Source organism: Dunckerocampus dactyliophorus, chromosome 7 (genome assembly GCF_027744805.1).
Source record: "Dunckerocampus dactyliophorus isolate RoL2022-P2 chromosome 7, RoL_Ddac_1.1, whole genome shotgun sequence".
NCBI classification, from domain to species: domain Eukaryota; kingdom Metazoa; phylum Chordata; class Actinopteri; order Syngnathiformes; family Syngnathidae; genus Dunckerocampus; species Dunckerocampus dactyliophorus.
Genome location: NC_072825.1, coordinates 4,895,847 through 4,910,207, shown reverse-complemented (window position 1 = coordinate 4,910,207; position 14,361 = coordinate 4,895,847). Strand labels below are relative to the sequence as shown.

The 14,361-nt window shown below is 43.1% G+C and overlaps 2 protein-coding genes across 4 annotated transcripts; one reads left to right on the top strand and one right to left on the bottom strand.

Moving 5' to 3' along the window:
* Positions 1–62: 62 nt before the first annotated feature.
* Positions 63–2,874, bottom strand: LOC129185363 (transmembrane protein 79-like). 3 transcript variants are annotated; one of them, XM_054782338.1, is made up of 5 exons: positions 2,726–2,874; positions 1,533–1,903; positions 1,271–1,465; positions 983–1,205; positions 63–829 (listed from the first exon to the last, which is right to left on the bottom strand). In XM_054782338.1, the coding sequence occupies exons 2-5, from the start codon at positions 1,867–1,869 to the stop codon at positions 622–624; spliced, it is 963 nt and encodes a 320-aa protein (XP_054638313.1). In that variant the 5' UTR covers positions 1,870–1,903; positions 2,726–2,874; the 3' UTR covers positions 63–621. The 3 variants fall into 3 exon arrangements, with proteins under 3 accessions (XP_054638313.1, XP_054638312.1, XP_054638311.1); XM_054782337.1 differs by having other exon boundaries at positions 65–829; positions 1,533–1,918; positions 2,726–2,749; XM_054782336.1 differs by lacking the exon at positions 2,726–2,874 and adding an exon at positions 2,188–2,472 and having other exon boundaries at positions 67–829.
* Positions 1,435–14,219, top strand: arhgef2 (rho/rac guanine nucleotide exchange factor (GEF) 2). Its single transcript, XM_054782299.1, has 22 exons — positions 1,435–3,278; positions 6,688–6,835; positions 6,916–6,983; positions 8,489–8,552; positions 8,634–8,766; positions 8,834–8,937; positions 9,012–9,155; positions 9,219–9,469; positions 10,209–10,334; positions 10,535–10,652; positions 10,742–10,990; positions 11,055–11,131; positions 11,243–11,415; positions 11,517–11,584; positions 11,652–11,855; positions 11,919–11,996; positions 12,060–12,115; positions 12,686–12,727; positions 12,786–12,836; positions 12,909–13,187; positions 13,268–13,415; positions 13,642–14,219. The coding sequence occupies exons 1-22, from the start codon at positions 3,222–3,224 to the stop codon at positions 13,689–13,691; spliced, it is 2,688 nt and encodes an 895-aa protein (XP_054638274.1). The 5' UTR covers positions 1,435–3,221; the 3' UTR covers positions 13,692–14,219.
* The last annotated feature ends 142 nt before the right edge of the window (positions 14,220–14,361 follow it).

Here is a 14,361-nt window from a genome sequence, read left to right as displayed (position 1 = left end):
TAGTGTCTCTTTTTTTTTTTTTTTTTTTTAACAAAAACATTTTGTCAACATTTTGCCTTTCACAGCGATCAACTTCCTCAGATTTCCCTGGCAGAAGTCATTCTTTACAATGTAAAGTTTACATGCTGTGATGTGGCAGCCCTTAAGGTTCAATGCTTGGTCTCCTTGTCTTTATGTTGAGCTTTTCCCCCTGCAGTCAAGAAGTTGTTTGCTGTCATAAGAGATATCCATGCTTGTAAACTAGCCTCTTCAAGGGATAGTTCGGATTTTTTTACATGAAGTTGTATGACATCCACATCAGCAGTGGACTGTATCAACAGTGTCTTAACCCCTTACAGTGACTTGTTGAGTAAGACATTCATTCCTACAGAGGAATCATCTCACATCTGCAATATTCATGGAACTCGACAAACACTGAGCAGGTCATAAGGGAAAATTGAATCCTTTTTATTATGAAATCTGAAAATGTGTAAACAAACTAGTTATTTACATGACACAATGCAAGCGAACTGGAAAGCGGCCCTTTCTACAACAGGGAGGGGTTGAATATTGAGTGGTAGGCATTACAGGAAGTGGCATGTTCCAACATACGGTAACTGAAAACTGATTGCTGGACAGTTTTTATCCCCAGAACCTCTGTTTTCTGGAAGGTGGAGTCAAGACCTCCACAGGATTCTGAGACAAGCTGAAGATTAATGCTGATGGCTCCATTGTGAAGATGAAGACCATGTTGGCAACCATCATAACAAGAATGGGCAGGAAGGACAAACCGAATCCAAAACTACGAATGCTGCTTCCGCCAAATGCGGCGGCCACCCAATAAGCCAACCTGCGGGAAGAAAAATGGTCATTTCAGCTTGATACTGCGGGATTTGCTGTACTTCTCAGCACCTGTTTAGCGCACTGTCAGCATCTCCGGTCATTGTTTTACCCCTGAACTTCAATCAAAACAAACATGACCAAGACCATCTTAAACCCTCACCGTCCAATCGCAAAGATGACGGTGAGAAGAGGCACCAGCTTCAGTTGCTCCTGGCTCAGGTACATTGCCATGACGACCAGCTGCAGAAAGTAGAGCAGGAACAAGGTGACTGAGTCCGATATGAAGCCTCTGTGAAGGCTGACATCCTGAAGCTGCTGCTCTTCCTTGAAAAAAGGCTGAACAACGCCTAGCCTGAGCCTGCTGATACCCAGAACCAGCCAGCCTGATGAGCAAAGAAAGACAGGTGACAGTGAAGACACTGACCATTTAGATTTTTGTGGAACTCACCTAAAATGACTGGCGTGGCCGCAATGACAGAACAGCGCAACGTGTAGACCAGCCTGAAAGGGGCACCGTCCAGCAGTGGGGCATCAAACGGCAAGAACACAAACCCTCCCCAGACAAGGAAGGGGAAGAAAATTGCTGAGGTCATCAGGGACACGCCTACCTTCAAGTTATCCCTACTGGGACAGCCCCGCCCATCTGAAACGGATGCAGTTGGTGAAAGCCCCACCCATCTATGACCAAAAAGGAGGACAGGTGTATTTACCTGTGGCTTGGGGCGTGTCTTCACGCCAGTCGTACTTGAAGCCATGTTGGTGGAAACCCTGAGAAACTTTTTGAGGACTCTTGTCCATTTCCAACATTGTTTTCCCACTTTGTCTTGATGAGGACAGTGACTGAGTCGCTGCAGGACAGAACACCTGAGCGGCTTTCTCTGGCAGGTGGTTCTCTTTAGGCTCCTCGTTTTCACCTCTGTTCACGTTCAACGCCCTCTTGCTGTCTGCCCAACTGGTTCTATTTCTAAACGACGTGTCTGATCTCGTGTATCTGTCTTCAATCTGCCCTCTCGTCTGCGTGTCCTCAGGCAGGCTGTAATTCTCCATCTTGGGAGACTTTACCCACTCCTGTTGTCTGGGTCTGTCACAACGTCAACTTTTGAAGTTAGAATTGTTTTAAAAGTCAACAAGTACTTAAGTTTACATGTTAATAATTTCATTTGCCAAGTATGTCAAAACAGTGATGATAGTGATGATAATTCGAAGTGTCGTGTTTGGGTGACGTCATGCAGCTCGTCTATAAAAGACGTTAGTATTAGGGAAATGCCATTAATTGTTATGCTATGCTAACATGCTAATGAAGGCTAGCAATTAAACTTGATCAAAAACAATGAAAGGCGTTTTGAAAAGTAAAATTTAACTAACCGCTTAGAACGTTGGTCCTGTCGAGTTGTGGTTGAGGTGTGTTCGCCAGGTGACTGACAGGTAAAGTCCTCTTAAAGGGGAAGTCTTAATATTTTCTGAAAGCTGCTGGGTAACCTTTTACTTTTGAAAATGCTGTTGTAAGTTCACAAATGTGAAACTGCCAAGGTTGTACTGGTTCTGTTTGTTAGTTAAAATGACTTATTACAAAGTGCAAGGTTGTACTGGTTCTGTTTGTTAGTTAAAATGACTTATTATAAGTGACTTAAGTGTTTTCAGTTGTATAACTGATGTCTTTGTGACGTTTACACAGAGCAACTTGATGCCCTCAGTGAAGATATAAACATGAAATAAATGTAATTACAGTTCCAGCTTTGGTCACCGGTAAGCTAATGAATTTGTAATTTCAACAACTTCTGACATATTTCGTTTGCCCTTTTAACCTGTAGCTTTGTTGCCGAGTCAGATCCAATACACAAATGTATAATATATACAGTTTATATATGATACATTACATGCCACTTTTGAATGAAATAGTTACCTTTATTTCTGTGCATTTGTCTTTTTTTATACACCAGCGTACACCGGTTGGGTGGTGTTAGCACGGCGGGTTCCACGTCAGCAAGTGTCGCGCAATCATCCATTTGTTGCCATGTTTGTTGCCGTAACTGTCAGCCACGTGACCTCTGTTAGAAATCTGAATGGTTGTGGGGTGTCACGTGATCAACTGACACGCTGCCATGGCGATGAAGTCAACCACCAGGCTTCGGCTCGTCCGTATATCAAAATCGAACCCGTCTGGCGTGTCCTAGGCGGGACTAGTTATACGACCGGCTAAGGGATTGGTTGAAGGCGCCAACAGTGCTTTGACCTCTGATTGGACACAAGTGCAGACACCAGCTGTCAGTCCCAGTCAAGCACCGCCCCTGCGTTCAGACCGCAGACTGTTTCTGGACCGGGACCCAAACCTTGGCTGATTCCGGCAGATATCGATCAGTGATCGGTGATTGATTGGTCCACTTGGAAGGACGGACGGGATGTCCCGGCTGCTGGAGGGAAGGAAGGCAGACAAGATGAAGGACATGAACGTAAAGGTGAGCTCATCCCAAACAAGAAAGAAAGGGGAACGCGCTCGCTTCCTCCCTGCCACAATCATTGATGATCGATTATCGATGATCGATTGTTGATGATTGACGGTCCAAACACGATTAGGCAGCTTTAATTGAGTGTTGGTCTCACTTTGAGCCTCCCATCGTCGGTTCCGCTTTTTTTCGCTTTTTGTTTTGCGGACACATCTGGACGGCTTCTTCCGTTATTGAACGTTACTTTGAGCTTTTATTGCTTGTGTTGATCACTCAACAGGACAATGATTGCTGGTTTTCGCAGTGAGAACAGTTTTCGCGTGTGCGAAGAGAATGAATTTACCGGAAATGTAAACGTTTTTGCTATATTTAGGATTAAAAAACTTCTAATTTCTCTCTTCGGTACGAGCGCGCACGCGCGCGTTGTGTATGCATGTATGTATGTGTGTGTGTGTGTGTGTGTGTGTGTGTGTGTGTGTGTTGACTTTGTAGCCGCACACATCGTCTTTGCGTGTGTTTCGGTGAGCGTGTCCGTTACAAGCAGCGTGGCCGCTTTGTCCTGCAGGAGGAAACGAGTGGGGGAGGGGTAGCCGTGTGCGCGCGCACGTGTGTGCGCGTGTTTCCAACCAGGAAGCGTCAAACTCTATTGGAAATGTAACCTTTGACCTGTGAAGATGTCAAAAAATAAGTATTGGATGTTAAGAATAGTTGAATAGTTTAGAGCGCGCGCACACTTACACTGAATGTAAGCACCAGCGGAGAGAATCAATCAGACCAATTTGTCTGTTTTGATAGTATTTCTTGTTATTAATGATAACTGTTGCCATGTCAACAGCACTTTTCTTTGTTGACAAGCTTGTCCTGTTTGCTCACTTAAGCCACGCCCCCAATTGCTGCAGTAGTGTGGACCTTGCCCCGTATAATACAGTAATATATATCCTTTACATGTCATTTTATACATTTTTCAAGTCTTTACATGGAACATAATAGGGTTCTTGCCCAGACACAGTGGACCAAAAAGCTTCTTGTGACATCACTGCGATGTTGTCTCAGCCCATTGGACAGCTGGTGGTTCTGGTTCTGTCTACGGGACTTAAGTGATGCTCATGAAGAAGCTTGAGAAACTCTTCGTCTCATGACTCATGTCATCTGATCTCTTTTTCCTTTTCACTAAGTCTGACATTATCAAAAACGATTACATCTTACTACTACACTACACACAACTATTATATTGTTATTCAACACAGACCTATTATATTGTGCTAATATACTACAGACACAATTATTACACTCATCAAAAATAATGTTTTTGCTCCCACCTCTCATAAGGTGAACTCCTATTTCTCTCAAATGTTGTTGACAAATCTGTCTAAATCTGTGTCAGTGAGCGCCAAGATGATCCACCCACCTCACAGGTGTGGCATATCCGGATGCTTATTATGCATGATTATTGCACACGTGCCACAGGGTGGCCACAGTAAAAGGCCACTTCAAAATGTGCAGTTTTGGCACATAATAAAATGCCACAGATGTCCAACGTGTAGAGGGAACATGCAAATGGGCACTTTGACTGGAGCAATGTCCAAATCAATGTTCATTTCTCTGCTGTAAGCCATCTCCAGAGGCGTTTCAGAGAATTTGGCAGTACTGTACTGTATATCCAAACAGCCTCACAACCACAGACCACGTGTAACTGCAACAGCCCAGGACCTCCACATCCAGCGCCTCCAAGATCGTCAGCCACCCAGACAGCACCCAATACAGGACAACTGCAAATTTTGGAGTGGCCTTTTAGTATGGCCAGCCTAAGGCACATCTGTGCAATAATTATGATGTCTAATCAGCATCTTGATAAGTCACACCTTTGAGGTGGACAAATTGCATAATTTACATTTTTGAGCTCATGAAAAATGGGAGCAAAAAGTACAGTGTTGCCTTTATATTTTTGTTGAGTGTATATTCTAGTCTATTATATTGGACTTTTATACTACCCATATTTTCTGTCCCTCACCATGAAGAGCAGAAGGTGTCTTCATGTCCAAACAAATAACGTGTACATAGATGTACTTGGTAAAGTAAACACTCGGGTGGTGAGTATCCAAGTGCGGTCCGGGGGCCATTTCCTGTCAGCCCATGGCACGTTGTAAAAAATAAATAAATAAAAACAGCAAAAAGTGTTAATGCAAGAAGAAAAATCATAAGACACAGCTGACACGCAGGATGTTTTTTCTTCATTCAAGTACATTTCACTTAGAATCCCAAATAGCTTTTAGCATTTTTTACGCAGGCTTTGCTGGACAGAGTTTCTACAGCCCTCACGTCAATGTTTTTGCACCTATCTTTGTTAGTGGATAAATGAAGCTGCTTGTTCAGAGACTTTTAGTGCTAGAGGAATGATACAGTGGATATTCTCATTCTCAAAATCATGGACTTTTGAGTTTTTAATTGGTGAGAAAACCCACCCATTTGTGCTGTTTTACTCCCAAAATAGGCCTTTGTTTTTGTTTCTTTTTCCAGAAAACCCACCTCATTCACCCTAAGTATGTAATAATTTATAAATGTGTGTTATTAAAGCATAACAGTATCATGTATCACATATGTGGATGTGGGGGGGCAGGTAATGTGATTTTTTATTTTTTTTTCATGGGGCCCAGAATTACTGGCGGCACCCCTGGATGTTATAGTATATGATGGTGTTGGAGTTGAACCATTTGTACCTCTTACTTTCTGCTGGTGGCGCCACATCCTCAGGCAATCAAGAGCCTTGTAACAGCACGTTTTTCAAGTTTAAAGCGTCGCCTTTTTCTGTGCCGTCCGATTTGTAATCACCGTCGTACTGCACAGTAAATTTCATCATCATCATGTTTGTGTGAGGCATATTTAGGGCTTAAGCTTGGATCATGTTTCTATGTTTTTAAGCTCCTTTCGTTGCGAGTGGACAATAGTGCTTGAAGAGAGACGGGGAGGGTTCTGCAGCTGAATGCTATCTTATAATTACAGCAGTCACTTTTATTGCAAATGATGATCCGAAGTCAGAGGAGAACGTCAACGTCAAGCTGCCGGTGGGAATTTGGAGGCGGGCGAGTGAGTCGTGTGACAAAAATAGATATTTTTATGGGAGAATCAGTTACTCGCATTTATTTGCTATTTGCTGGAAAATGAATGACTATTTGATATCCGCGGTTGCTTTAGCTTTTAAACGCTGAGTTTGTTATATTTGTGTTTGGTTTTGTGAAATAATCCATGATATGTAAAATTGCTTTTGTTGAGTCCGCTTACGTGTCGAGTAGGAAATATAACTCGCCACAACCTGACACATGCGATAACAATTGTTGTTTGTAGTAGTAATAATATTTGTTGATTGTAGTAACAGTACTTGTTGATTGATTGTAGTAGTAATAATAATAATAATTGTTATCAGAACAAAGAGAAAGAGCGTCAGAAGGAGCGGGAGAAGGAGGCTCGTTCCAGTAAAGGTCACCTCTTCACCTCCCTCACCGTCTCCTCCACCACCTTGTGTTCAGCCTGCAACAGAAGCATCACCGCCAAGGAGGCGCTCAGCTGCCCCGGTAACACACATACACACTCATGTGCATGTCGTCAATAAAGTCATTCCCTGTCTGATTGACTGATTGATTTGCTGTGTCAGCATGTAACGTCACCATTCACAACCGCTGCAGAGACAGTTTGGCTAGCTGTGCCAAGATGAAGCAGAAGGTAAGTTTATTTCAACAGCAAAAGTCATGTTGTGCATGTTTGCTCAGAGTAAACATCTCCTCTTGCCTGCTTGTCAAGCTGCTTGCGTGCAAATGAATGCGTGCAAGTCTTGTTACCACTAACAATATTGTCAAATGAGCACTAACAATAATACTCTATAAGTCATATTACCATTAACAATAGCATTACCACTAATAATGTGATGTTACCAATAACAAAAGTACTCTGTCATATTACCACTAGCTATAGTATATCAGTCATATCATAATATTACAAATAGTGTAATATTACCACTAACAAAATTACTCAGTAAGCCAAATTACCAATAAAAATAATGTAATATTACCACTACCAATAATGTAATAGTATCACTAATGTGATATTACTACAAACAATAATGCAATATTGCCACTAATATTACCATTATCAATAATTTAAGTCATATTATCATTAACAATAGTGTAATACTACCACTAATAGTGTAATACTACCGCTCACTCACTCAAAATATTGTATAAGTCATATTACGCCTAGCAATAATACTGTCAATGGTGAATTTCTCTTGGATATAAATAAAGTATCTTAACGACTGACAAAAAGTCACATTACCCACTAAGACTAATGTCATATTACCACTAATAATGTAGTGTTACCACTAACAATAATACTATATATACAGTATATGTCATATTTCCACTAATAGTGTAATATTACCACTAACAAAATTACCCAGTAAGCCAAATTACCAATAAAAATAATGTAATATTACCACTACCAATAATGTAATAGTATCACTAATGTGATATTACTACGAACAATAATGCAATATTGCCACTGATATTACCATTATCAATAATTTCTAAGTCATATTATCATTAACAATAGTGCAATACTACCACTAATAGTGTAATACTACCGCTCACTCACTTAAAATATTGTATAAGTCATATTACTCCTAGCAATAATACTGTCAATGGTGAATTTCTCTTGGATATAAATAAAGTAACAACTGACAAAAAGTCAAAATTACCCACTAAGACTAATGTCATATTACCACTAATAATGTAGTGTTACCACTAACAATAATACTATATATACAGTATATGTCATATTACCACTAATAATGTAATATTACCATAACACTCGCCCAAAGTCAGCTGGGATAGGCTCCAGCATACATTACCCTAGTGAGGTTAAGAGACATAGAAAATGGGTGAATGGATGGATGGATGGATTCCCACTAACAATAGTACTGTATAAATCATATTACCACTAACAATAATGTAATAATACCACTAATAATAGTATATTTACTACGACTAATAAATGTAGTAGCCATGAGTGTGTACTTAGCATGCAAAGACTGACGTGGACTCATGGATGTAACAATAATGTAATGACTAATAGTATGTGTACTACTATGAGTAATACATGTAGTAGTAGTGTGTACTTAGTGTGTAAAGACAGATACAATGTGGATGTGTGTGTGTGTGTGTGTCCCCCAGCAACAGAAGCTGGCGATGGCGAGGAACAGTTCTGCCCTTCAGAACGTGGCTCTGCGGACAAAAAGTGAGTTAACAGGTCAGACGTTGTCGTCTGGACACACTTTTCATGTCTTGTTCACGACCACTTTGTTGTGTCACTTTTCAGCCCCGATGATGAAGGAGCGCCCCAGCTCGGCCATCTACCCGTCAGACAGCCTGCGCCAGTCTCTGCTCGGCTCACGGCGCGTTCGCTCGGGCCTGTCGCTTGGCAAGAGCGTCTCCACTAATAACATCGCTGGGTGAGTGTGAGGAGCTCGCTGATTGGTCCACAGATGACAGCAACACTTTCTGTCTGTCTGCGTCCAGAGTCAGCGAGGACCCTGTGGGTCTTAGGCGGATTCTGTCTCAGTCCACCGAGTCTCTGAACTTCAGGAGCAGGACATTGTCCATGGAGTCTCTCACCGACGACGGTATGTCACCTCCTTCAATTTCATGATGTCTTCCGTGTTCTCATGCTGTACGTCTTGGTCCTGCTGGGTTGTAGGAGAGTGGTGGTGGAGCCCCCTGCTGGAGGAGCTGCAGATGGAGGGCCGCAGTGTTCAGGCTGACAGTTGGAGTCTCGTTGTGGAGCCAAAATTTCTGCAGACACTCCATAAAGACGTCATCAAACAACAGGACGTCATATACGGTAACGCATGCATGCACTTTCAACGCAACCGGCATCTTGAATGACATCATTAAATGTCTGCAGAGCTGATTCAGACGGAATTTCACCACGTGCGGACGCTGCGGATCATGGAAGGCGTGTACAGGCGGGGGATGCTGGAGGAGGTGATGCTGGAGGCGGGCGTGGTTCACACCATCTTCCCGTGTCTGGACCAGCTGCTGGAACTCCACTCGGCCTTCCTGTCCCAACTTCTGGCCAAGAGGAAGCACGGCGCCGTGGAGGGAAGCTCCACCAACTTCATCGTCCCAAATATCGGAGAGTTGCTGCTCGCACAGGTGATGATGTCACACAGACAGACAGGTGATGACTAGGGACGGGGCCGATCCAATATTGGTATTGGATTATGATACCAGCATAATTCACATATCGGAAATTGCAGATACCACCTTCCAAGATTTCTGATCCATGAGCCACATCTGTGCTTTAGTATTGTCTGCTTGTTGTTGCTACAAATGTCGCCAAATGAGTATCAGCGGATGTAACACATGCACTACTGCCATCCTCCTCACTCGCGGCGCACATACACACACAAGCCTCCGCCTGACACATTCAGGGCCACACAAAACAGTCGGGCATCACAAACTCTCAACGCTATACAAAATATCCGGGTTGCTACAATACCATACTTGTCTATATAGAGCGGGTTGTTACAACCTCACATAAAATCAACAATAATGTTAATGTAGCGACCCGGATGTTACGTGTGATGTTGAGAGTTCTGTGTTGTCCGACTGTCCGTGAAGCTGTGAACAACTCATGCTGAGGGCTTGTGTGTCGGTGTATGTGTGACACTGAATGTGTGCAGACAGCTACGTTGGCTGATATTCTTCTAGCTACCTTTTCTGATGTTCTTTTGGCGTGGTTGCACATTTAAGCAAACAGATCTCTGGTATTCGAATTGTCTCGGTATTGGCAGATGTCCAAATTCAGGTATCGCAGACATGGAAATAATTGGTTGGGTGTACACAGGAAGTAGTTGAGAAGACATAAAAGTTGTGCGTTTGTGTTGTGTAGTTTTCAGGTCAGTGTGCAGAAGACATGAAGAAAGTATACTCAGAGTTTTGCAGTCGTCATCCCAAAGCTGTGAAACTCTACAAAGACGTTCTAATGCGGGACAGAAGACTCCAGCAGTTCATCAGGGTGAGCATGTCTAACACTTGGACTTGGACCTGCTAGTTGTTGTCTTTGTTGGTACAAGATGGGGCATATTGATACTAGATCTGAGATCTGAGTCTCCTCCTCATGCTCTCAAAGTTGTCTAGTCTTTTCTGTGGTCCGGCAGTGGTTCTTGAAGGTTCTACAATAACAGTTCTGCTTTGCTGATGGTTCCTCATGCTCAGCGTGCCTGTCGTGGTCCTCTACTGCGTCGCCATGGCGTCCAGGAGTGTATCCTGCTGGTCACCCAGAGGATCACCAAATATCCCGTTCTCCTTCAGAGGCTCCTCGACAACACCAAAGGTACGTGCACACGATGGCGAGAAGTTGGCCTTCAAGGTCCAAACCCAAAGTGCCGCCAACTGACCATGTGACCTTGTGACCTGCCTCAGGCAGCGAGGAGGAGGCGCAAGCTCTTAGCCAAGCATTGCGCCTCCTCAAGGAGCTGATCAGCTCAGTGGATCAGGAGGTTCTGGAGCTAGACCGGACCAGGAGGCTGCAGGAGGTCCAAGCTCGGTTGGACCCCCGTGCACAAGCGGAGGTCCGGGGCGGAGGCGTGTTTCGAGGAGGGGAGCTGCAGCGAAGGAGGCTCCTCCATGAAGGAATGCTCTTCTGGAAGGTCCAAGGCTCCAGGATGAAAGGTAGAACAGGAGCATGTGGGTGGAGCTTAGAAAGTTGCATGTCCTGACCTGTGCATGTGTCTAGATGTTCAGGTGTTGCTGATGTCGGACATCTTGGTATTCCTTCAAGAAAAAGACCAAAAGTTCACGTTTGCATCCTTCGTAAGTTCACGCTTGACCTTGAAATGATGTGAGACACGTCCAAGTCCAATGTGTGTGTGTGTGTGTGTGTGTGTGTGTGTGTGTGTGTGTGTGTGTGTGTGTGTGTGTCAGGACAAGTCTCCCGTGGTCTCTCTCAACAAGCTGATCGTCAGAGATATAGCCAATCAGGAGCGAGGGATGTACCTGATCAGTGACTCCACCCCCCCTGAGATGTACGAGCTGCATGCTTCCTCTAAAGACGACCGCCGCACCTGGATGACCCGGATCCAGCAGGCTACACTCAGGTCTGGACTGTGTGGACTGTCTCTAGTACTTCTTTCAAGAGTACAACAGTGTACTACATGCTGAGTAATACTTACGTGCGTGCGTGTGTGTGTGTGTGCAGTTGTCCATCCAGAGAGGAATTTCCTCTGATCGAAACTGAAGACAAGGCTTTGCTGCGACGACTCAAAGGTAAGACAAGTCCACTTCATGTTTTTGTGCTCCTGATCTTCTTCATCTTCACTCCTCCTCTCCTCAGCCGACATCTTGCAGAAGGATCGGGAGGTGCTGGAGCTGCTGCAGGAACGCGTCACCTTGTTCTCCGAGCTCGTGGAGGCGACAGGTAAAGGCGAAGCAGGAGACGCCAGCACGTCCTCACGGTCTTCCAACAGGAACTTGTTTCGAGCGGACACCGCTCACACTCCTCCCGCTGAGCCGCTGCTCGCCGCCGCCATTTCTGAAGGTACAGCCTTTTTTTGTAGTCATTTTAAGACTGCTTAGTTCAACTTCTGCTTTTTGTCTTTAGTGGACAAACTGAGCCACCTGCTGGCAGGATCCAGCATCACAAAAGTGTCCATCGCCAATGGCAACCAGGAGCTAACTAGTGAGTGGCGGCTATCTTTAAGTCCTCACAATTTCAAAATAATAAATACAACTTTTCTGTCAGACGGTGAACCCGCGGCACTCAACGGTTCTTTGGAGCTGAACATCAGCTCTTCAAAGGTAATGTACTTGTAATATACATACATTCTTGTCATTCTACTAAAATATGGAATATAAATACAAATGTATTACTATTAATACATTTAATTAAAAAGAAGGAAATATTTTTATTACAAGTGACCCTAAAAGTTGGACACATATTATAAAATTACAAGAAAATCTATATAATTTTTTTTTATACATTTAAAGGGATATTTACATTTTACTTTTACTTACTTTAGGATAAGTATACTTAATAATATACATTTATTGTTAATTATATATATTATAAAAATTATATTTATGAAATGTAATGTATATATGTATCTTTTTAAATGTTAGAATTCATTTTATGTTATTATATTTCTTTATCATTTACTTGTAATTACAGTATTGAATTTATGATTTGCTTATTGTTGAATTTACTATGAATGAAAATACATTTTTTTGTATAATTTGTATGTATTACATGTAGATTTTAGGGACAGTCTGTAAATTATGACGTCCAATATAACTTCGAACTTTTGAGACAACTGTAAATAACGCAGAATAAAAGGCCAGTGGGTGAAGCTTTTGTTTTTTTTCTTGCAGGACACAAACGGAAACCAGCTGCAAGAAAAGACATTAAAAGAGGTAAACATTTTGATGCGAGCGTAGCGCAGCAGCAGACGCTAACGCCGTGTTTCCACAGGAAGTGTGTCAGCGTCTGGTCAGTTTGAGCACGCAACTTCACGCCCTTCAGGTCAGACCCCCTCAGGAACATCTTCTCATCACAGCAGGTTCCTCTCCTCTGATTTGTTAACTCCGCCCCCAGGCTGCCGTGATTCGTCAGGACTCCATGCTGGAGCTGTTTGTCAGAACGACCCCCGCCACCGGCCCGGCCTCGGGCCCCCGCCTCAATCGGTCCGTGTCACGGGATACGGGCCTGGATGGAAGCGGGGATGTTGCGCTGCTGCGGCGGCAGCTGGAGCTTCTTCAGGAGGAAGTGACACGGCTGCGTCTCAAGGAAGGGGAGCCTCTAAAAGAGGAGGCGGAGCCAGGCAGCAGGAGGAGGAGCAATGGAGAGCGCAGCGATGTCATCAAGGGGGAACAGGTGCACGTTATTTTTATGTTTGTGCCTGTCGTAGGGAGATTTTTGTTTGCAACCACTTGATTAGTTGTCTGATTGAGCAGGCGAGGAGGAGGCGGGGCAGCAGAGAGCAGGAACCACACCCCCTCGCTCCACTGGCCACTCATGACCCGGTCGACCAATTAGACGGCGTTCAGGAAGGAGATGAGGAAGACGTCGTGAAGATTTCCCCTCGCTCTGACAGCCCCAGAGGTCAGCTGATCACATAATGTATTATTACTACATACTGTACATATGATTATTTTTAATATGAGTATATTATGATGATTGTTATGAATGTTATTTTTGTATTAATAACTCAATAATAATAATATAATTACTAATAATATGGATAATAATAATTTAGAATATTTAGAATATTATATAGATATATGTCATTTATAATAATAATAATATGTCATATTTTTTCTGTCTTTAGACCTGCAGGACATTCCAGAAGAAAGCGAGTGTGGAGCAGATCCAAGTTAATGGCTCACTGTGACGTCACGGTGACGCCACTGTGATGTCACAGCTAAACAAGGAAAATTTAGCTGTCGTGATGTCATTTCCTGCTGCAGAAACAGCTGTTTCGCTCTTAAAACAGGAAGTGTGTCATCGGAGTGGGCAGAGCTAATGACTGTAAAAATCCCACTAAAAGAGATTTGGACAGGTGACATGTGGACACTATTTATTTATTACGTAAATGTAGTTTGTTGGTTTTTGTAGAAAAGACAACATTTAATGCATGATGTCCATGAAAAAAAGAGGTGAAAATGGCCTCGTTGGTGTTTATTGTTGCTCTGTGTTATTAGAATAGCTGAAACGTAACAAATCAATGAAGGAAACTGGAGACATGGACACAAAGTCACATGACACGACTTGAAGACCAAATTGTTGTCACCAACTTCCTGTGACTTTCAGCTGATCCCTCTTATGCATTTTCCTCAAGGTAGAGCATTTTTTTTCGCAAGAGAAATATGTACATTATTTCTAAGTTCTTCATAAAATATCACCTAATTGCTGCATGCTTCTTTAATTGTCTGATTTTCATCTGCACGACTTTAATATGTCTGAGACGTATAAAAATAGAAACAGTTAAACTATTGTGTACGTGTCTACAAATCTAAGAATAGAGAACTAACTAGTGTACACCTAACGT

Excerpts from the sequence above, each read along its gene's own strand:
- LOC129185363 (XM_054782338.1), bottom strand. The coding sequence starts at position 1,869 with ATGGAGAATTACAGCCTGCCTGAGGACACGCAGACGAGAGGGCAGATT. Across the intron at positions 1,206-1,270 it reads GGCCACGCCAGTCATTTTAG|GCTGGCTGGTTCTGGGTATC; the intron begins GTGAGTTCCACA and ends TTTGCTCATCAG. Across the intron at positions 830-982 it reads GTCATCTTTGCGATTGGACG|GTTGGCTTATTGGGTGGCCG; the intron begins GTGAGGGTTTAA and ends TTCTTCCCGCAG.
- arhgef2 (XM_054782299.1), top strand. The coding sequence starts at position 3,222 with ATGTCCCGGCTGCTGGAGGGAAGGAAGGCAGACAAGATGAAGGACATG. Across the intron at positions 3,279-6,687 it reads TGAAGGACATGAACGTAAAG|AACAAAGAGAAAGAGCGTCA; the intron begins GTGAGCTCATCC and ends AATTGTTATCAG. Across the intron at positions 11,416-11,516 it reads ATCCAGCAGGCTACACTCAG|TTGTCCATCCAGAGAGGAAT; the intron begins GTCTGGACTGTG and ends GTGTGTGTGCAG.